This window comes from Rhinoraja longicauda, chromosome 1 (assembly GCF_053455715.1).
Source record: "Rhinoraja longicauda isolate Sanriku21f chromosome 1, sRhiLon1.1, whole genome shotgun sequence".
Taxonomy (NCBI): domain Eukaryota; kingdom Metazoa; phylum Chordata; class Chondrichthyes; order Rajiformes; family Arhynchobatidae; genus Rhinoraja; species Rhinoraja longicauda.
Window position 1 is genome coordinate 28,174,881 of NC_135953.1, and position 24,493 is coordinate 28,199,373.

General features: G+C 40.8%; 1 protein-coding gene across 5 annotated transcripts in view; it reads left to right on the plus strand.

Annotated features, from left to right (window-relative positions):
- Positions 1-24,493, plus strand: part of wdr7 (WD repeat domain 7) — a 467,098-nt gene that overhangs the window by 367,858 nt on the left and 74,747 nt on the right. For all 5 annotated transcript variants that reach the window (XM_078423760.1, XM_078423677.1, XM_078423842.1 and 2 more), the window contains 3 exons: positions 276-425; positions 825-907; positions 4,235-4,334. In XM_078423760.1, the coding sequence (XP_078279886.1) occupies positions 276-425; positions 825-907; positions 4,235-4,334 (333 nt within the window). The remainder of the gene's footprint in view (positions 1-275; positions 426-824; positions 908-4,234; positions 4,335-24,493) is intronic.

A 24,493-nucleotide genomic window follows, 5' to 3' on the forward strand; every position in this document is an offset into this window, starting at 1 on the left:
GGTGAAGGTGTGGAATTCTCTGCCTCAGAAGGCAGTGGAGGCCAGTTCGTTGGATGCTTTCAAGAGAGAGCTGGATAGAGCTCTTGAGGATAGCGGAGTGAGGGGGTATGGGGAGAAGGCAGGAACGGGGTACTGATTGAGAGTGATCAGCCATGATCGCATTGAATGGCGGTGCTGGCTCGAAGGGCTGAATGGCCTACTCCTGCACCTATTGTCTATTGTCTATCAATCAATTAAAATAAATTAATTGCATTTTTGATCTCATCCTTCTGTAGGTTCACAGGCACACAGCTTTGGCAGCTAATACTCAGTCCCAACCAAATGTACACACCAGCACTTTGGCTCGTGCAAAGGGTGAAATTCTCCGAGTGATTGAGATACTGATTGAGAAAATGCCCATGGATGTTGTGGATCTACTGGTCGAGGTAAGTGGGGAAAATTGGAAATTTGATAAGAGTTATTTTAATCATGACAGTATATCTTATCAATTGAACGGTGCTCCAAAAATATTACTACTGCTGCTTCTTCCTAGTTACTGGCATTAGAGGGGGCATAAATTATGCATAGAGTGTGCTGATGATATTGAATATTATATGGAAGCTTAGATATTGAATCTAGTGGCAAACATTGATCAGGTGAACTAATCCATCCTGGACGTGTGAAATTTCTTGATTGTCTTTGACCTGCGACCATTGAACATTTCAAATTTGCAAGTGGCCGAGGGAGCATGAGATTAGCTAACAGACGCACAGAAAAGAGGCATTAATATTTGATGGGTTTAATTTTCTTGATGAATTTAAGAACAATTTTCTTCACTATTCTAGGTTATGGACATTATCATGTATTGCCTAGAGGGATCTTTGGTCAAGAAAAAAGGACTTCAAGAATGTTTCCCATCAATTTGTCGGTAAGTTGAGCGGGGGCATTACTCAGACAATAAACCTTTAATTTTCCCCATTTCCCACCTGCTGTGTTCATTCCGATCCACAACTTCCTAATTCCTGCAACATAACTTTCCCCATTTGTCTTTTATTTTGCAGTGGAGGAAGTGGTCACAAATGATGAAGAGATGTGGTCACACAATTTCATAGTTTCTGGGATGGTGTCCAAGACTGTCATTGCATGCATTTTACAGGATAATGTAGAGGTGGTAGGCATGATCTGCAGCTAGGTCAGGAAGCATGAATGCCACCAGTATCAGCATGCTGAAGTGCATGCTGGCACACAAAATCTGTTCCCAAAGTGTCAGCTTTGGACTTCGATGGACAAGCAGAAGAAGAATTCTGATGGGCAAACACATTGAAATCTCTGCTGCATTCTGCAAGAGAGCCTCTATTCCTCGCCTATTCCATACGCGACTTGAAGGAGTCCTGAAATACCTTTTTTCAGTATATACATGTTAGTCAGCACTTACGTTATTGTGCACCCATCATTGACGCACCACCCAAAAGATGTTACCGTTTCCATCACAGCACAGACAGCCACCATCGTATTTTGGAGTACTGCACTGAAAACTTACACTGCTGCCAGAATGGTGCAGTTTACAGTGTACAAAGAGCATTGCAGATTTTATTGTAGTCCAGCAATCTATCTTCCAACAGGGGTTTATCACTGGCTCCATGATGCACAAATCTGCAGTTATTTATTGGGAATGAGGACATTGGTGCTTCCATCCTCCATTCCCTGTCAGACAGCCAGCTTGAGCTGCTGCCATCCTTGCTGTTATGCTGGAGTGAGCAACGGGGTCTTGTTGACTCAGAGCTGGGCTTATTGTTGCTTTCTCCATGGCCAACTACATTTTTGGTGGTGCTGAGATTTCCATGAGTAACCTTTATTACACCAATCATCCCATTCGGCCCAACAGGTCAACTCCACCATTCGATCGTGGCTGATCTATTTTTCACTCTTAGCCCCATTCTCCTGCCTGCTCCTTGTAAACTTTGACGTTTTGGGGTTTTTGGAGTCACATTTAGATCAGGCCAGGTAGGAATAGATTTTTTGCTGATTCATTAACTAAGTAGTTTCATGATCACCAGTAACATAGAAGCATAGAAAATAGGTGCAGGAGTAGGCCATTCGGCCCTCCGAGCCAGCACTGCCATTCAATATGATCATGGCCGATGATCCAAAATCAGTACCCTGTTCCTGTTTTTTCCCCATATCCCTTGATTCCTTTAGCCCGAAGAGCTAAATCTAACTCTCTCTTTAAAACATCCAGTGAATTGGTCTCCACTGCCTTCTGTGGCAGAGAATTCCACAGATTCACAACTCTCTGGGTGAAAAAGTTTTTCCTCATCTCAGTCCTAAATGGCCTACCCCTTATTCTTAAACTATGACCCTCTGGTTCTGGACCAGTACTTTATACTGGCTTTCTGTTCCAATTTTATTTTATGGCTTGAATCTGCAAATGTCCACCGTGTATTCAAACCCGTGCCTCTGGAATGATAGAGAAGACCAGTCACATAAGCATTATACCATTAACCATTATCGTGGAACTTGAAATCACCACTCATCTCTGCAACTGGATCCTCGACCTCTTGACCGACAGACCACAATCAGTGAGGATAGGGAACAAATAATTCTTTACGACAACCCTCAATACTGGTGCTCCGCAAGGATGTGTTCTCGGCCCCCTTCGTTATTCCTTATACATCCATGACTCTTCAACCAAGTACAAATCCAACTCGTTTACAAATTTGTGGACGACACCACCACAGAAGGACAGATATCGAGTAATGACGAGACAGGGTACAGGAAGGAGATTGAGAATCTCATAACCGAGACTAGACAACAACCTTTCTCTCAATGTCAGCAAGACAAAGAAGATAGTGATTGACTTCAGGAAGCAAGCAGAATACATGGCCCGGTACACACTAACGGCGCCGAAGTAGAGATGGTTGAAAGCTTCAAGTTCCGAGAAGTAAATAACACCAGCAACTTGTCCTGGACTAGCCATATCTAAGTAATGGCCAAGAAAACACACTAATGCCTCTACCTCCTTCGAAGGCTTAGGAAGTTGGCATGTCCCCAACAGTTCACACCAACTTCTACAGATGCGCCATAGAAAGCATTTCATCGGGTGCATCACAGCATGGGGTAGAAACAGCTCCATCCAAGACCACAAGAAATTGCAGAGAATTGTGGATGCAGCCCAGACCATTACAAAAACCAACCATCCTTCTATTGACTCCATCTACATGTCACGCTGCCTCGGCAAGGCCACCAGCATAATCAAGGATTAATCTCACCCCTTTTCTTCCCAGCTGGTATCAGGCAACTGAAACGTCCTATCTCCAACTAGAGAGCTGTCCTGACCTACCATCCACCTCATTGAAGACCCTCAGGCTATCTTTAATCGGAATTTACTGGTACACTGCAGTTGGCGCGATTTTCAGCATGGAAAGTCTTTCCGCTGACTGTACAGTATGCAACAAAAAGTTCTTCACTGTGTCTCAGTACATGTGACAATAAACTAAACTCGACTAAACTGAAACACCATGGGGCAGAATTTTCAAACTTAACACTTTTGGTAATCCATCTGTAAATACAGTTCTAAATCTGGTAAATTCAGGTACATGTTCAGCACCTGTGACATCTCTTGATGTTTTGATTCCTATTTTCTTTACAGGAGAAGAAAAATTTACTCGAAAATTGATTTTATATAGAGGCTGCATGAGTAACGAGGCTTTTTTAGACCATCAGTTTTGTTTCCAAGAAATTACACTGAAATTCAAGAAAGTTACATTATGGATGCATTCAATTTTAGTTTCATATTTTGAAAAACCATTGAGAGCAACAGATTGTTCAGCACATTCTGTATCAATCTCAACATTGACATGTTTTTGTTTACTCCATTGTGTTTTGTATTCAAAAGGTTACCATGACCAATTGGCATGAAGTATCTTCTGAAATGATATTACATCAGCAGCATTCTCTGCAAAATACGATGAACATCAATTAGTTTGGAAGATTATCCTGGCATTCTATGTTTTCTTAATTGCCTTTTTAATGGAAGCTCTTGAGCAAGTCCTTGGCAAATTAATAAATAACTGCCATAGATTGCCTGAGAGCAAAATAAAATTTGACTTTTGATAATGACCATGTTGTTGATACAGAATGTCAAGTAATATATTTCATAATATTGTCATGTGATTTTCCATTTGCACATTGCTGCTCTTGAAGATCATTACAGCACATTGGTAAGAGTCCCTTTGTTTTTCTCTGTGGCTTGTAGGTTCTACATGGTGAGCTACTGTGAGAGGAGTAACAGAATAGCAGTTGGAGCTCGACATGGCTCAATGGCGTTATACGATATTCGCACAGGAAAATGCCAGGTAAATAGATCATTGTGGCTTTCTCTCTATAAACTCCAAAAGAGAACAAAGACCAAGACTTGTACTGGAACTTACAACTGACCGTGACGGGTAATATCACAAGCATCTCAGGTAAACTAATCAATGATATTAAGTCCTTCCCAGCCATCCTGTGTTGCCATAAACTGCATCCAAAGTAGCTACCACATACTGGATTTATTGCAAAGCTATATATTGAACAGGAAGACTATCTAGTATATTTGATAAACTATTTTTCATCAATGCCTTTAATTAGTAACAATCAGATATTTTGTGACTGATTAGATTTTGAATATTGAAGTTTTTTTTCTACTAATGAAATAAATTAGCTGACGAAATACACATATGCTGACACCTGTTAAATCATTGGCACTTGCTAGGTTGTGAAAAATGATGGCACTGTAATGCACCCACTTCATACTGCCAACTTTTGGTTTGTTTGACTTTGCAGTAAAAACTTAGCTCCAGTAAAATGCCAAATATCTTTGCAATTGTCAAGCTTGAAAGGGTTCAGAGTAGATTTACAAGAATGTTGCCAGGACTAGAGGGTGTGAGCTATAGGGAGAGATTGAGTGGGCTGGGTCTCTATTCCTTGGAGCACAGGAGGATGAGAGGTGATATTATAGAGTATATAAAATCATGTGAGGAATAGATTGGGTAGATGCAGAGTCTCTTGCCCAGAGTAGGGGAATTGAGGACCAGAGGACATAGGTTCAAGGTGAAGGGGAAAAGATTTCATGGGAATCTGAGGCATAACGTTTTCACACAAAGGGCGGTGGGTATATGGAACAGGCTGCCAGATGAGTTAGTTGAGGCTGGGACTATCCCAACAATTAAGAAACAGTTGGACAGGTACATGGATAGGACAGGTTTGGAGGGATATGGACCAAGCGCAGGCAGGTGGGACTAGTGTAGCTGGGATATGTTGGCCGGTGTGGGCAACGTGGGCTGAAGGGCCTGTTTCCACACTGTATCACACCCACAAAGGAGATTAGTGGGCAAAATTAGAGCACATGGTATTGGGGGTAGGGTACTGACATGGATAGAAAGTTGGTTGGCAGACGGAAAACAAAGAGTAGGGATAAATGGGTCCCTTTCAGAATGGCAGGCAGTGACTAGTGGGGTACTGCAAGGCTCGGTGCTGGGACCACAGCTATTTGCAATATACATTAAAGACTTAGATGAAGGGATTAAAAGTAACATTAGCAAATTTGCAGATGACACAAAGCTGGGTGGCAGTGTGAACTGTGAGGAGGATACTATGAGGTTGCAGGGTGACTTGGACAGGTTGTGTGAGTGGGCTGATGCATGGCAGATGCAGTTTAACGTGGATAAATGTGAGGTTATCCATTTTGGTGGTAAGAACAGGAAGGCAAATTATTATCTGAATGGTGACAAGTTAGGAAAAGGGGAAGTGCAACGAGATCTGGGTTTCCTAGTTCATCAGTCACTGAAAGTAAGCATGCAGGTACAGCAGGTAAAGAAAGCTAATGGAATGTTGGCCTTCATTACAAGAGGAGTTGAGTATAGGAGCAGAAGTCCTTCTGCAGTTGTACAGGGCCCTAGTGAGACCACACCTGGAGTATTGTGTGCAGTTTTTGTCTCCAAATTTGAGGAAGGACATTCTAACTATTGAGGGATTGCAGCGTAGGTTCACGAGGTTAATACCCGGAATGGTGGGACTGTTGTATTTTGAAAGACTGGAGCGACTAAGCTTGTATACTCTGGAATTTAGAAGGATGAGAGGGGATCTTATTGAAACTTACAAGATTATTAAGAGATTGGACACGCTAGAGGCAGGCAACATGTTCCCGATGTTGGGGGAGTCCCGAACCAGGGGCCACAGTTTAAGAATAAGGGGTAGGCCATTTAGAATGGAGATGAGGAAAAACTTTTTCACTCAGAGAGTTGTGAAGCTGTGGACCTCTCTGCCTCAGAAGACAGTGGAGGCCAATTCCCTGGATGCCTTCAAGAAAGAGCTAGATGGAGCTCTTAATGATAGCGGAGTCAAGGGATATAGGAAGAAGGCAGGAACGGGGTACTGATTGTGGATGATCAGCCATGATCACGGTGAATGGTTACTCCTGCACCTATTGTCTATTGTCTATGACTCTATAACTATATATATACTCATAGTCAGACATTTTTTTCAGTTGAGTTCCTTGTCTTCTAAAATATACAAGTTGCCAATGTCCCCTGTTGTGATCTAAAATAGTGGGCTCTGCAATCTTAGCTTCAGTCTGAAATGTGCTGCAAGTGAATCTGTAGTCTTATTATTTGTTTGCCATCCATGCCATCTATATATTAAAACTCTCGTTTGTTTGTTTGTTTGTGATCGAACTTCAGCCAAAACGGTACACGATAGAGCGATAATTTTAGGCCCACCTTACTCACCATCATCACTTTAGTGGTAAAGCAAGCAGTTTTATTGAAATCGGAGTTATATTTTTAAAGTTATTCACATTTTAAAGTTTAAATCTATCTCCTAGGGGGGGAGGGCGGGGGGGCTGGGAGGGCTGGGGGGAGAGAGAAGGGGGGGAGAGAGAAGAGGGGAGAGAGAAGGGGGGAAAGGAAAAAGGGGGGGTCGAGCTGCACCAATTCAGGAGAGGTTTGGGCCCAATGGGTCCACTTGGTGTATACCATTTGAAACTCTATATCAGGTTGCGGTACTATATCCATATTGAAGATTTCAGACAAATCAGTTTTTCAAAAAGAATTCTGGTAATGAGTGATGCAGAAATTTTGTGCATTATATGCATTGAATCTAGTTTAATATCGAGTTCATACATGCAATTAATAACTTATTTTTGAAATGTTACACAGCTCCAGTTGATCGGGCATGTGAGTGCTTGGTTCTGGGACTTGAAACCTGAGAAAGGACACATGTTCCTTTTTACATCTCATACTTGTTACAAATTTCAGTTTTTAAAAATATACAAGACACTATCAGATTCTTTGTCCATGGAAGAAGAGGCAGATTCATCAGTCTGAAATGGAAATGTTTTTTTCATTATGTACCACGCAAATGATAGATGGATGGGCAGTAGACCTACGGTGCACCATGCATGAACAAGCACATCTCCATTCACTCTTCTATTGATTTCTCCTGCAACTAACTAAATGCACTCACTGGTGTAATATTTTATGAATATTTCTGAGTGAAGTATTAAACTCTGAATTCAATGCGTGACGTAGACTTTTGAAGTATACTGCACAACTTATTTTATGGAGTTTTAAAGTTCCTGCCCTATTATGTAGGATTAAGAGGATAATGTTACAACAGCTAGAATAATAGGGTTAGATTTTCAGGCTTCCCTAAAAGGGCATGTGCTTTTAGGCTGCAGTTGCACTCTCAATACTGTTTGGCACTGATATCTGTCTTTTCAGTGATAAGAGAAAAGAGTATTAAGTTATGATCCTCCATTAGCATTACTGGGGAAAAACAGCATGTGTGTAGATAAATGCATCAGTAAAGCTTGTGGACGTGACTGGGTCTGAAATTGCATATACTTTTCAAGTACCTATGATTCTAACATTGATCACCTCTGGCCCTCAATTGACCCTTCAGTGGCATTCCTCTTTCTGTTCTATTGAAGCAACAGAGGAGGGTCTCAGTTGTGACAGAAATCCTTGTAGTACGGACACATTGTGTTTTATGCATGTTTGATTTATGCATTTTTGAAACAATGCATATGTTCCTTTAAAATCAAAACAAGATTTATGCACTCGTATTTCCAGAATAACGCACTCAAATTTACTGCTGACAGCGTAGTCATGTTGTATAATTAATTTAGGCTTTTTTCAAATTACGTGCCGCATTCAAGCACGTACCCCCTGCGTGAAATGCGAGGTGCCTGTACTTTGAAATGTTTCTAATTCTTAATTTCACAAAATAACTTGGGAATTGGGTAATATGGGAGAAAGAATTGGCTAAAAGTCAGAGGTACCTTAAAAGTACCACCATGAGCCAAGGAAAGGATTATGATTAATAAATTATAGCATAAACCTAGGATTTGGCAAAGTATCAAAATAAAGAGGTCATTAGAGATTCAAGGGAAAACATGTCAAAGTTGTTGAAGAGGAAGAAGGAGGTATGATTGTTTTTGATGAAGGCTTTTGCCAGGTTACTTACCCTCAGAGATAACACAAACAGAAAGGAATATACTTACGAATGGGATGAAATGATTCTTGGAGATCCATTCGTTATCAGAGGCTCCACTTGTCCTCTCCCAGCCTCTGTTATCTTCACCGTTCCTTTTCCAACCTGACTCTTATCTGCCATCAACCACTCCTCACCTCTGTCCACCTATTGTTTACCAGCTCTTGCCCCTCTCTCCCGCCTCTTTATGCTGGCTAATTCCCCTCTTTTAGCCCAGATATAAGGTCTTGAATGAAAATATCAATTGTTCATTTCCTTCCACAGATGCTGCCTTTACTGCTGAGTTCCTCCTGCTGCACTGCTTTTTTTGACTGAAAATGTGGGTTGCTTTTCAAAGAAATCTGTGACAGTTTTTTCTAATGAACCATGATTTTATTTATTTTTCAACGTTTATTCAACTGTTTACACAGTGTTTTTAAAATATTTTTCTGACATCTGGGGGGGGTTGCTGCATGGAATTGTTTGCCTTAGAAAAGCAGAATCGAATATTTTCAGAGTAATAAAAAGGTCATATAGCCCACACATCCACTCCAGTCCCATTTCAGTTTTCTGACATTAGAAACTTCTGCCAGAGTTTTCATATTTGGTCCTGGTAAATAATATCAGCTACTGTTTCAAATATAGTTATCTTAACAGAGAACTGTAGAAACTTAAAATATCAATGTCTTTGTCAAACTTGCCTTGAAGTTCTTTCTCATGTTATACATTTTTCTGTTTCTATTGGCTGCACAAAATGTGAGATGCTCTTGAAAATACATCAGCTGAAAAAAAGCACAGGTGTGTTTACGGTAAATAATGCAGATTCTTTAAGCCTCAAAAGCGCTGTTGGCTCAATAGGACTGAATAATCTCAATTAAGGCTAAAGGTGTTGATGGGAAGGTTCATTGCCGCCCACAGCCACATTGTTTGGTTTGTTGAGTGCACTGTAGCAAACATGCCTGTGGGTCTCATTGCCCTTGATTTCATTGATACACTGAAGTACCTTATCATATGATTTTCAAATCCTTTCAGAATGCGTTGTCTGCTCTGACCGCTGGCTGTTTGTTAATGAGATTGTCTCTGTTTACTGTCCAGTGCTTGCTGTATCTTTCCTCAGACTGTTCAGATCAACAAAATGATTTTGTTCTCCCAACACAATGGTTTCTTCAAATCAAATGTTTTTGCAGAGTTAATAGTTATTGTTAACAATATTTAACAAAGTGCTTTTTGTGTAATGCAGTTGTTTATTGTTGACTTTGAAAAAGACAAGTACGGTAAAAATAGAATAAGGCAGTCCCATTCATCCATTTGCTTTTGATTTGACTTGCCTTGTGCAGCATTATACAGCCCTTGATTCACTTTGATCTTTGTCTCTATATATAATATTGACAAAATACAACTTTATGCACTTTCTACAGTGGAGTTTGATTACGGAAGAAGTAATGCAGACTGAAACCTTTTGGAGGCCTTGTATTCAAACCAAGAATCCTCCCTCCATCCAACACATTTTTGTAAACTTGAGTTGCAGCATCAATCATGTGCTAATACATTCATGAAAGTGGATTCCTCTTAAAAAAAACTTTCAAGGCAGTAAGAACAAGTTAAGAGTTTAAAACCACAAGAGAGGTGCAGAGAATTTATAACAGTAAAAGAGAAGGCAAAGTTGCGAAAGAGCAGAATAGGCAGTTAAGTGTTTAAAAGTGTACGGATGCAGGCCAAAAATTTAAAGTATGAGTAATTAGCTGGCGAGTATTGTAGCATTTCTTTTCCTAACCTTCAGGATTACAAGCTAAATTACAGTAAAAGGCTAGAAGTACAGAACAAAATTGAAAACAATCTTATTAACCAGGTTTAAATCACTACAAATCTACAAATGTGCAAGATACATCTTCTGGATGCGCTGGAACGCATTCTCACTGATGTGCCCTGGGGACATCGGGTGTTTCGGGTCTCATAACATCAGACACCCACGCCCAGGCAACCCAGCCGGGGTTGATCAGGCCCCGACTTGAGTCCCAGCAGCAACCGCCCACGGATCAGCCCTCTTAATCCAAAGCCACCTAGTGGCTTTCTCTGCCGCTTCGCTTGCGAATTGAATGGCCTCTTCTTTGCGAGCCCCGTAATGCCCTATTGGTTGAGGACTTTGCAGAGTGAGCGTCCTGCAAAGCCTCTACAGCCCATCTCTATGGGTTCATAGCATGTCTTCCAGCCTCTGTCCCAGCACATCTCCACCAGTTCCTGGTACTTTGCACATTTCCTCTCATTTGCTTCTTCAATATGTTCTTCCCAGGGCACTCTCAGCTCCAGAATGATCAGCTGTTTTGTCACTTCGGAGGTGACGATCATGTCTGGCCGAAGTGATGTTGCTGTGATGTGCTGTGGAAATTTCAGCTGAATAATATACGAAACATTTTAAGAAAATAAGTGAACAAAGTTGGCATGGAAGAACACATTTGCTTTGGAGAAGTGCACAAAAGGTTTTCACCAGATTAATTTCCATGGAGTTAAGCAGAATAGACCTATATTCAATGGAATTCAGCAAAATAGCACACTCATTACATAGAAACATAGAAAAATAACCTGTGAGAGAGCAAAAAAATAGGGTCCGTGGTCTTACTAAGTGATAAGGATCAGGCAAGAAGACGGATTTGAGCGTGGAGATCCGGTGAACCGCAATGTTTTGTGCAGTTCTGGTCACCCCAATACAGGAAGGATACCGAGGCTTTGGAAAGGGTGCAGAGGATGTTTACCAGAATGATCTCTGAATTAGATGGTATTATCTACAAGGTGAGGTTGGACAGACTTGGATTGCTTTCTCTGGAACGTCAGAGGTTGAGGGAAGACCAGATAGAAATATATAAAATTATACATAGATGGAGTAGACAGTCAGAACCTTTTTCCCAGGATGAAAATGTCAAATGCAAGAGGGCATTTTTTTAAGGTGAGAGGGGCAAAGTTGAAAGGAGATGTGCACTCTTTTTTACAGAGAGGGTGGTGTGTCCCTGGAACACGCTGCCAGGAATGGTGGAGAGGGTAGATATGATAGTGGCATTTAACACACTTTTCGATAGGTTTAGGTTTCATTTTGCCAGGTGTATTGATGTACAGTGAAAAGCTTTGTTTTGCATGTTATATACAAACATATACCAGACGTAAATACAATCAAATCAAATTTGAATAAAATAGATAGAGTAAAGAGGAAGAGTGCTGAATATAGTTCTCAGCATTGTAATGTATTAGTTCCATTGACAAACTCCAATGCCACAGGGTTGAGGTGAATTAGACAATACCCTAGCTTTTATGGAAAGACTATTCAGAAGCTTTACAGTAGAGGGGAAGAAGCTGTTCCTGAGTCTGGTGGTGTGCACTTTCAAGCTTCGGTATTTTCTGCTGGATGGGAGGAGGGAGAAGAAGGATTGACCAGTGTGGGACAAGACTTGGATTATGTCGGCAGATCTTCTGTGTAGATGGAGTCATTGGTGGGAAGTCTGATCTGCTTGATAGACTGGGCTACATCTGCAACTCTCTACAATTCATTGCAGGGAATGGAGGGATATGGATTATGTGGAGTCTTGGTCTTGGCACAGCTATTTTGGGCCAAAAAGCCTGCTCATGTGCTGTATTGTTCTATGTTCTGTTTTTATTGGCAAAAAAAACTTGCAGAGCAATATCATCTATGTATGCACTTCTTTCATATTCTGTGCTGAGCCATTTCAGGTTTGAATAAAGAGAAAGCCATTAGCACGATGCCCGAGCGCCTTATTGATGTAGCCTTGAATTATCTTACAGTTTCATTCTCTTAACCTATTAGAACTGCATTAAAACAAATAAGCAGGCTTAGCAACCCACTTTCAGTGAAATCAACATGCCCAAATGGCAGCTCCAATGATTTTCAACCCAATGTTTTCTCGAATGACCTACAAAGATTGGAAAAGAAGAAAGAAAACTTCAAATATGGTTGTCTGAAAATATGAGGAAAATCAAACCTGTAAACTTAAATTAAATAGGATAAATTGGCTGTCTGCCCAATCAGTGTTGTCATTTTTATATTGAAATTATGATAGTAAAATGTAATCACTTGTCCCTCTGATACATCTTATAAACAGAGGGCATCATATAAGGTAAGGGGAACAAGCTGTGACATGTGGAGAAGATGTTAGGTTCATAAACTGAAAGCTTACTTAATCTTTAATATTTTTTGGGGGTGAGAAAAGTGGCCAGCTGAAGATTCGGGAAGAGAATTTAAGAGAGTGATTCAAGGAGACTGAAAGATGTTGCTATCAGAGGGAGTCAGTATTGATGTTGCAGATTTTAGTTTAATTTAATTTAGTTTAGAGATACAGCATGGAAACAGGTGCTTCGGCCCACCGATTCCATGCCAACCAACAATCACCCAAATACTGGTTCAATCTTACACACTGCTGATAATTTACAGAAACCAATTAACCTACAAACCTGCACATCTTTGGGATGTGGGAGGAAACCGGTGCACCCAGGGGAAGCCCACACAGTCATAGGGAGAATGTATATACTTCATACAGACAGCACCCACAGTCAGGATCTAATCCTGGCGCTGTAAGGCAGCAACTCTACCGCTGCTCTACTTTGCCGCCCTGATTTGTGTCTATCTTTGATTTAACTTTATTCTGCCTCAAATGAGGAGACTTTGATTAGGGAAGACTAAATGCCTCAGGAATTGCCTGCTTTATACAATGATCTATCCAGCAATAATTACACTGTTAATTTCCTGTATTGAGAAATCATTTGTCATATAGTCCAGTGGAAAGAGTTGTGTTTTATCCTCTCAGTAATATCTATGTGAACTCGCTTTTTGTTCGTCTCCTGCACCCCCTGCTTTCTGAAGTTCTGCCATTCCCATCCACAGCCACAAGGCTTGAAATGGCCACATTCTTCCACTCAAGTACAAATGTTGGCCTTCATAACAAGAGGAGTTGAGTATAGGAGCAAAGAGGTGCTTCTGCAGTTGTACAGGGCCCTAGTGAGACCGCACCTGGAGTAATGTGTGCAGTTTTGGTCTCCAAATTTGAGGAAGGATATTCTTGCTATTGAGGGCGTGCAGCGTAGGTTTACTAGGTTAATTCCCGGAATGGCGGGACTGTCATATGTTGAAAGACTGGAGCGACTATGCTTGTATACACTGGAATTTAGAAGGATGAGAGGAGATCTTATCGAAACGTATAAGATTATTAAGGGGTTGGACACGTTAGAGGTAGGAAACATGTTCCCAATGTTGGGGGAGTCCAGAACAAGGGGCCACAGTTTAAGAATAAGGGGTAGGCCATTTAGAACTGAGATGAGGAAAAACTTTTTCAGTCAGAGAGTTGTGAATCTGTGGAATTCTCTGCCTCAGAAGGCAGTGGAGGCCAATTCTCTGAATGCATTCAAGAGAGAGCTAGATAGAGCTCTTAAGGATAGTGGAGTCAGGGGGTATGGGTAGAAGGCAGGAACGGGGTACTGATTGAGAATGATCAGCCATGATCACATTGAATGGCGGTGCTGGCTCGAATGGCCTCCTCCTGCACCTATTGTCTATTGTCTATTGCCTATTAAATCTAATTGCTTGTCTGGGTCACGCAGCATCATTGACAGGTCCTTTAAAGGAACACCACAGTGCTAAGCTGGTGTGTGCTACTCTTACAATTTAATTTTGGCATTGACATTTTAATCATGTCCCATTCGTGGGAAGTGGAAAAGGGAAATAGTTAACATATTCAAACAAGTTACAGATGAAGTTGAACAAGGAGTAGAAATCTTAATTCACCAAAGACTGAACAGCCAAACTTTGCAAATCAGAAGTCAGTGGAGCCAATGGAACTGTGAATGATGCAGCCAACTCAACAGCATTCAAGTCAAAGGAAGTCATAGTCAAGCTGTATATAACTCGTATTGAACACTCTTCAGTTTTTTTCAGTACTCTTTTTCACCCAGAGAGTTGTGAATCTGTGGATTTTCACCCATAGAGTTGTGAATCTGTGGAATTTTCTGCCACAGAAGGCAGTGGAGGCCAATTCACTGGATGGTTTCAAGAGAGAATTAGATATAGCTCTTGGGGCTAACAGAATCAAGGGATATGGGGAGAAACAGGAACGGGGTACTCAGCCATGATTATACTGAATGGTGGTGCTGGCTTGAAAGGCCAAATGGCCTACTCCTGCACCTATTTTCTCTTCCTATGGTTCAGTTCTTGTGCTTGGTGCAGACAGCAGATTGTCAAAAATGGACAGAGGGCAAAGAGGAGCTACGAGATTGATTCTAGTCCAAGAATGGCACAATGGCTATTACTCTTGTGCAAAAATAACGTTGAAGGTTACCATTGTTATGCAGTGAATTAGACAGCATCTTCCATTAACTGCATGTATAAGTGTGGATACAGTTGCTTATGTTGCATTTAATTTTGATAAACATGAAAATGTGTTAACATTGCTCACTGGTTAACCAGTAAACACACCAGAAAAAGTTTTGTCTTTTAAATTAATGTAATTTTTAAATTAGATGTTTATTCATATTTACTGACAAACATGCACTCAAAATGTAACTTAAGTATGAGTTTTCATTCCTTCAAATTTTAATTATTGTTGACTTTAAAAAAACAGAATATTTTAATAAATTCTTTCTAACTCCTATCTCTTTGTATTAGTCATATTTCTGTTTGCTCTTTTTATTTTACTTCTGATTGTGATTTTACATTGACAATATGATGCTTCTAATTTTTGAATCAGAATGGTCCAATTGGATTCTCATGAGACGAGGAGATACACATTTGCTTTCTCTGATTTTGCCAATCCAATATTATGAATTCTCAGTAGTGAGTGCAAAGTTGAAATAACTTTACGGTCATTTTAATTTGTTGTCTGTAAGAGCAGCAAAACTGGTGACACCAAAATATGGGCTGTTGAGCATGTTTCTGGATATCTCTAATAAAAGAATGGGTTATGTGCCCGCTTTCATCAGTATCATGAGATCATATCGGATTTGTGTACAAGGATACTTAGTCCCTTTAAACATCAACATTACCCAACCTCTCACTATTTACAAAGTACTTTGCTGCTCTGTTTTGTGCATCAAAATAACCACATTTCATATCCTGTTAAAGCATTTTAAATCCCCCTTTATGTCCTCTCACATCCTTCTAACTTTTTGTCCACCACCACCTAATTGAAGATCTCAGTACCTTCCAGTGTCCGTCAGATAGTTTCCAATAGAATGGTGAGCGCAATTGCTGGAAAGCTTGGAAAGCATTGGATTTTTATGTCACCTGACTTCTCATCTTCTTTAAACCTAATTAAACTTACCTTTCCCATAGCAGTTGTTTGTTAAGTCACATCCATAGCTCTGCTCCTTAGGAAACATTTAAAATCAAACTGACTTTAGTTTCTTCACAGGCATTAACTAACTATCTAAGTAATTGTAGCTCTTTTCTTTTATTGACTATAGGCAATTTTAGCTCTTATGCCAGGGAATGTTTGAATTCCTTGGTTAAGCAAAGGTATTGGCATAAAAAAATAGACTGAATCTTTTATTAAAAGCCTCAAACAGTAATTGAATTTAAAAAAGAGTTAGATAGAGCTCTTGGGGCTAGTGGAATCAAAGGATATGGGGAGAAGGCAGGCACAGGTTACTGATTGTGGTGGATCAGCCATGATCACAATTAATGGCGGTGCTGCCTCGAAGGGCCAAATGGCCTCCTCTTGCACCTATTTTTTATGCTTCTATGTTTTTCTATGTTTCTGTATTCTAATTGTCAATATATTAAACCTAGAAACGTTACAAACAGTAAAAACTTTGGATAAAATGATATATCCATTTTTAAAAGGTAAAACTTAATATAAAACTTGCATGGGTTACCAAATATGGAAATCAAATTTTGATTTAAAATATTAGAAATTACCAGATCACCAGTAAATCCAGATGAGGCACCCACTGCTTTACTGCTGGAAGAGTTAATTATCATTTACTTTGAACTTAAAATAATGTGTTCATTCGCGACATTCAGCAGATCAGGTAGCATCTGTAGAAATGGATACAGAAGGTTGAAGGCCCTTTAGTTATCATCTATTTTTAATTGGATGAAGTTTCCCTAATTGTGCCTTTAATTTCCACTATTTTTCTTCCTTATGTATTTTTTGATTACCTTGCCATTATACTGAGGAAAGTGAAATTAAGGTGATGTGAATGTAGTTATCTCATCTTACTGCTAATAATACAGCTTTAGAATTGACACCTATTCCGGCCATTGCAAAGAGGAAGGGAAGAGGGAGAGGGAGATTCAAGCAACTTTACTATTTTAATCTATAATCAAATGTAAAAACAAGACATGTTTCTTCAGAAAATCTTATCAAACAAATGAAGGGTCAGTAATTAACCATTCTCTGGTGATTTCTAATATTTTAAATCAAAATTTGATTTCCATATTTGGTAACGCATTAAGTTTTATATTAAGTTTTATCTTTTAAAAATGGATATATCACTTTATCCAAAGTTTTTACTGTTTGTAACGTTTCTAGGTTTAATATGTTGACAATCAGAATATAGAAACATAGAAAAACATAGAAGCATAAAAAATAGGTGTAAGAGGAGGCCACTTGGCCCTTCGAGCCAGCACCGCCATTAATTGTGATCATGGCTGATCCTCCACAATCAGTAACCTGTGCCTGCCTTCTCCCCATATCCCTTGATTCCACTAGCCCCGAGAGCTCTATCTCTCTTTTAAATTCATCCAGTGAATTGCCCTCCATTGCCTTCTGTGGCAGAAAATTCCACAAATTCACAACTCTCTGGGTGAAAAAGTTTCTTCTCACCTCAGTTTTAAATGGCCTCCCCTTTATTCTTAGACTGTGGCCCCTGGTTCTGGACTCCCCCAACATTGAGAACATTTTTCCTGCATCTAGCTTGTCCAGTCCTTTTATAATTTTATACGTCTCTATAAGATCCCCACTCATCCTTCTAAACTCCAGTGAATACAAGCCCAGTCTTTCCAATATTTCCTCGTATGACGGTCCAGTCCCGCCATCCCAGGGATTAACCTCTTGAACCTATGCTGCACTGCCTCAATAACAAGGATGTCCTTCCTCAAATTAGGAGACCAAAATTGCGCACAATACTCCAGATGTGGTTTCACCAGGGCCCTATATAATTGCAGAAGGACCACTTTGCTCCTATACTCAAATCCGCTCGTTATGAAGGCCAACATGCCATTAGCTTTCTTCACTGCCTGCTGTACCTGCACGCTTACTTTCAGTGACTGGTGTACATGGTCACCCAGGTTTCGTTGCACTTCCCCTTTACCTAATCTGACACCATTGAGATAATAATCTGCCTCCTTTTTGCCACCAAAGTGGATAACCTCACATATATCTACATTATACTGCATCTGCCATGCATCTGTCCACTCACTCAACCTGTCCAAGTCACCCTGCAACATCCTAACATCCTCTTCGCAGTCCACACTGCCACCCAGCTTTGTGTCATCTGCAAACCTGCTAGTGTTACTTCTAATTCCATCATCCAAATCATTAATATACACTGTGAATAGTTGTGGCCGCAGCACCGAGCCTTGCGGCACTCCACTTGCCACTGCCTGCCATTCTGAAAAGGACCTGTTTAGTCCTACTCTTTGCTACCTGTCTGCCAACCAATTCTCTATCCCTGTCAATACCCTACCCCCAATACCATGTGCTGCAATATAGCTCACCAATCTCCCGTGTCGGACCTTATCAAAGGCTTTCTGAAAGTCTAGATACACTACATCTACTGGCTCTCCTTCATCCATTTTACTTGTCATATCCTCAAAAAAATTCCAGAAGATTAGTCAAGCAGGATTTCCCCTTCATAAATCCATGCTGACTTAGACCAATCCTTTTACTGCTATCCAAATGCGGCGTTATTACCTCTTTAATAATTGACTCCAGCATTTTCCCCACCACCGATGTCAGGCTAACTGGTCCATAATTCCCCGTTTTCTCTCTCGCTCCTTTCTTGAAAAGTGGGATAACGTTAGCTACCCTCCAAACTACAGGAACTGATCCTGAATCTATAGAACATTGGAAAATGATCACCAATGCGTCCACGATTTGTTAAGCCAACCCCTTTGGACCCTGGGATGCAGACCATCAGGCCCTGGGGATTTATCAGCCTCCAGTCCCATCAGTCTACCCAATACTAATTCTCGCTTAATGCAAATTTCTTTCAGTTCCTCAGCCTCCCTAGATCCTCTGTCCTCTAGTACATCTGGGAGATTATCTCTTTCTTAAAATTAATTTTCACCAGTAAGCAAATGGATTATAATGTACTTCAACTTAACACTGAACCTGCTGTGGGGAGCATTAGACCCCATTATTAAACATTTCTACCTCTGTGTGATAAATAAATAGATAAATACTCAAGTAGTATATACTCAAGTTCCTGACAGCTTATATTTGCCACTCAGATATCCTGTGATGATGTGATTCTGGAAGAATTCTCCTATTGGTATTAAGATCTTGGACTTGAGAGTCAGAAGTACACAGCAACAAAACAGGCCCTGCAGCCCACTCTGCTCATGCTGCTTGTGGTCTCTATCTCACCAGTTCAATTAGACCTGTGGCCTACAATGCATCTACTTGTCCAGATGTTTTTAAAATATCTTTATAGTATCTGCCTTCACTACCTCTCAAGGTAGTGCGTTCCAGTCGCCAATCACTCTTTGTGAAAAAAAAACCTCCGATCCATTCTAAACATCCTCTTATCTTTGATCTGTTCCCTTTTATTTAAGAGACACCACCAAGGGAAAGAGAATTTGTTATCTACCTATCTACATCCCTCCTAATTTTATATACTTCATTCAGACCATCGGTTAGCCGCCACCGCTACAGGGGAAACTATCCCAACGTATCCAGTTTCTCTTTCTAACTGTAATATTCCAATCTCGCCTGCACCCGATCCAAAGCCTCTGCATCCTTCCTATAACATGGCAGAAATGAATATAATACTCCATATGTGTCTTAGCTAAAATGACCACCCAACTACTATACTTAATGCCAGACTGATGAAGACTTGTATGCCTTCTTTACAATTCTATCTACTGTGTGGCCACATTCAAGGACCCATGAATTTTATACCCCATGATCCCTTTGTACATCAGCGTTCCTAAGAGTCATGCCATATGCTGTATATGTTCACCTTATATTGGACCTTCCAATATGCAACATCTCACACCTATCCAGATCACGCCTATCTCCCTTAGGACCAGAGGGCATAGCCTCAGAATAAAAGGACGTACCTTTGGAAAAGAGATGCGGAGGATTTCTTCAGTCAGAGGGTGGTGAATCTGTGGAATTCATTACCGCAGGCAGCAGTGGAGACCTAATTACTGGGTATTTTTAAGGTGGAGATTGACAATTTTTTTATTAGTAAGGGTGTCAAGGGTTATGGGGAAAAGGCAGGAGAATAGGGTTGCGAGGGAAAGATAGATCAGCCATGATTGAATGGCAAAGTAGAGTCGATGAGCCGAATGGCCTAATTCTGCTCCTATGAATTTATGAATTCCTTTTTCTCCAGCCATGTCTCAAACTGTTTCCTTAGTGCAGCCAGCTACATGCTGGGAGAGACCTTAGGCTGTAAAGATGACTAATGTAATGTGCATCAATTTCTGAGACACCCTGGCTATTTTACAAAATGGAATATAGGAAATAAGGACAAAAGTCGGTGCTCCATTCAGTATGCTTGCCATTATCAATTTCAATCCAAGGCTACAATTACATTTGAGATATAAGGAACTGCAGATGCTGGAATATTGAGCAAAACACAAATTATTGGAGTAATTCAGCGGGTCATACATCATCTGTGCGGGGAATGAACAGGTGACATTTCAGGTCTGGACCCTTCTTCAGACCTGATGAATATCACCTGTCCATTCCCTCCACGGATGCTGCCTGACCTGCCTAGTTCCTCCAGCACTTTGTGAATTACATTTGCAATTTCATTGCTGAATACTGAATCTACTCTTCAGGTTTTATCTGATAGAAAATTAGAATAAAACATGTCAGTCCGTGATTTTTGGCAAAAATATGTGCAGCTAAATGGGTGGAATAAAAAAATAATTCAGCAATAAATTGATAATAGAATATTAAAAGTTAATTGTAAAAATTGACTACCAATAATGTACAATACCATTGGAACCAAAAATTCCTACTTCTCATTTTTCATTTTTTAATCATATTATGAATATTACATTAATCCCGTGCATCTTTATCTTCTTGATCAGCCAACAATGGGACAATTTATCAAATGCCCTACTAAAATCCATGTAGACAACACCCACAATCCAACCCTCATTGATCGCCTCCATCACTTCCTCAATATCTTGATTAAGTTAGTAAGACACAACTTGTAGTGTACATAGTCATGCCGACTGTCTCTAATTAACCCACTCTCTTCAAAATGGGAGTAAATTATATCCTGTAGAGTCCTCTCCAATAGCTTCCCTACCACAAATATGGGGCTCTGGATACCCTGGATTTGCTCTGCTTCTCTTCTTAGCTACTCTCCAGTCCTTAGGGACCTAGCCTGTGGCTGGAGAAGATGCAAAGATCTTCGTCAATGCTCCTGCAATCTCCTCTCTCACCTCTCTCAATAACCTGGGATAAGTCTCATCAGGTCCTCGGAATTTATCAACCTTAATGCTCTTCAAGTGCCCCAGCACCTCCTCTCCTTAATCTCAAACTACCATTGCATATTAGTATTCTCTACACTGATATCACTGACCTCCTTGTCCTTCTTGGTGAAAATAGATGCAAAGTACTTGTATAGTACATTGCCTACATCCCAGACTCCAAGCACAAATTCCTTTCTTGATCCTTTAGCAGTTCAACCTTCTCTCTGGTTACTCTCTTGTTTTGTAATATCGAGATAAAAAGCTTTGGAATTTTCTTTAATCAACTCAACAAAGTCATTTTATGGCCCCTTTTGGCCCTTCTAATCGCCTGTTTGAGTTCTTTCCTCCTTTCTTTATATTCCTCAAAGGCCCTGTCTGATTTCATCCTCTTAAACCTTGCATGCGTTTCCTTTTTCTTTATGACCAAATTTAGAACCTCTTTAGTCACAGTTGTGAATCGGTGGAATTCTCTGCCTCAGAAGGCAGTGGAGGCCATTTCTCTGAATGCATTCAAGAGAGATCTAGATAGAGCTCTTAAGGATAGCGGAGTCAGGGGGTATGGGGAGAAGGCAGGAACGGGGTACTAATTGAGAATGATCAGCCATGATCACATTGAATGGCGGTGCTGGCTCGAAGGGCCGAATGGCCTCCTCCTGCACCTATTGTCTGTTGTCATTCAAGTTTCCTTTACTTTGTCATCCTTATCCCTCCTCCTCACTGGAACATGCTGGTTCTGAACTTTGATCAAGTGGCCTTTATACAGATCCCACATGTCTGATGTTGACGTACCTAATAACAATTTGCTCCCAGTGTACCCTCCAGAAAACCTGCTTAATAACTCGACCCGAAACGTCACCCATTCCTTCCCTCCAGAAATACTGCCTGTCCCACTGTTCCTCCAGCTTTTTGTGTCTATCTTCTTTAATAACATTTATTACTATTTGCAAGGTCCAGCCTTCTTCCTATTCAAAACAATCTTATAACTAATGGTGTTGTGATCACTATCCCCAAAATGCTCTTCCACTGAAACACCAGTCACCTGGCTAGGCTTATTTCCCAACACAAGGTCCAGTCTGAAGAAGACTTCCGATCCAAAACATCATCCACCCGTTTTCTCCAGAGATGCTGCCTGACCTGCAGAGTTACTTCAGCACTTTGTGCCTATCTTTGGTATAAATCAGCATCTGCAGTTCCTTTCTACAACAAGGTCCAGTATGTTCCCTTCTCAAGTTGGACCATCCATATAGTGTTACAAGAAACAGCATGGTCATTTGTTTTCAGAATTACAAATGTAGATAAATTATTAAATTCAATTGCTATATGATGCCATTTTCTGAAATATTGGGAATTGGTTATGACCTTGTTTATTAGCTGATACTTGCATTATTTTGCGTATGACTCCATTTGAAAATATGAAATGTCTAACTAAATAAGGATTACAATATAACTGACTACAGATAGAAACCAATTAAACCATGGCAAATAAAATTACCCAAATTTTCATTTCTGTATTAAATGGTTTTAATTGTGTGATATGAATGAAAGATTTTGGTTTATGTCAGCTACTAATAAAATTTCAGGAACACAAACTGGCAGTCCTCTAGAGCGGCAGGGACGTGTGGCTGGAAGGTCCCATGACGTGACGTGGGCACAGGTGCCAGCCTGCCCACCGTCTGCCGAAGACGTTGCAGGGCGTCAGAAGGCTGCTCCACTCGACCCTGCGCTGGTGGGATGAACTCCCCGGGAACCGTCAAGGGGGCCCCGTACACCAACTCGGCGGAGGAGGAGGCCAAGTCCTCCTTGGGTGCGGTGCGGATCCCCAGCAAAACCCACGGCAGGGCGTCCACCCAGTCTGGGCCCGTGAGCCGAGCCTTCAGGGCAGCTTTCAGCTGGCGGTGAAAGCGTTCCACCAACCCGTTCGACTGTGGATGGTACGCCGTAGTGTGGTGTAGGCTGACACCCAAGAGTCTTGCCATGGCCGACCACAGTTCCGAAGTGAACTGTGGCCCCCGGTCGGATGTAATGTCCAGTGGCACCCCGAACCGGGCGATCCAGTGTGCCGCCAATTGAAATTATCTTTGTCATTTATAATATGTTCCACTGACATATATACCTCTGTTCCCTGATTGCTCATTGACATCTGATATCAGGATTGAAGGTTGTCTTTCAAAAGCATGACTGGCATAAATGATTAATGGTGCAAGGACTACCAGGGCAGGTAAACAAATAGCAGATCATTGTTTTGTGGTAATATGTTTTCTGCTCTTGTGTGAGCTTAATAAATGGACACTGATTATTCAGTTTTTTCCAAATATTTTCACCAATCAGGACGATATAGGCAAAATGTTGCAACTGGAGATGTGAATTAAAGCTAGAATGCTCAGTTGACATCATCAATCTGTTAAGTCCCTTGAAGTAATTGGGTGGGACTTTTATATTTTGGGGTGTTGCATGTGGCTTATAACTCTAAATGTTAATTTTGACAAATGTACAGAATAAATATGAAAATAAATGTTTAAGTACAAAAGTAAACCATATTATGAGAGGAGAGATTTTTCTACCCTGATTTTTTTTGGGCTACATATGTACCTGGCAAGTTACATTGTATTTTAGTGATACAGTGTGGAAACAGGCCCTTCGGCCCAAATTGCCCACACCGGCCAACAATGTCCCAGCTACACTAGTCCCACTTGCCTACGCTTGGCCATATCCCTCTAAACCTGTCCTATCCATGTACCTGTCTAACTGTTTCTTAAACGACCAGATAGTCCCAGCCTCAACTACCTCCTCTGGCAGCTTGTTCCATACACCCACCACCCTTTGTGTGAAAATGTTACCCCCCAGATTCCTATTAAATGTTTTCCCCTTCATCTTGAACCTATGTCCTCTGGTCCTCGATTCCCCAACTCTACCCGACCTATTCCTCTCATGATTTTGTACACCTCTGTAAGATCACCCCTCATCCTCCTGTGCTCCATGGACTAGAGAGGGTGCTGCACCAATGCAGGAGAGGTTTGGGCCCAACGGGTCCACTCGGTCTAGTTGACTATAAAATCTTCATTCAGATTAATTGGTTCACAGATAGTACATCTGCTCTAACCCTGATGCAGGGTTCTCGAGCAGATTTCCCAGCATAATTTCTTGGGAACATTAGCAAGTACACGCTTAGTTCCTGGATGGCAGAGCATTAAGGTTGATTTGGCCAGCAAGATTTTTTTTTTAAAATTTAGGAATTAAATATTTGAATTGATATGGATTTGTGGCCCATATTTTCTTAGCTACCAATGGCTTCAAGGACATTAAAAAGCACCATTCAATGATGTGGAAAAGGGGACTTATTTTTGTTCAATA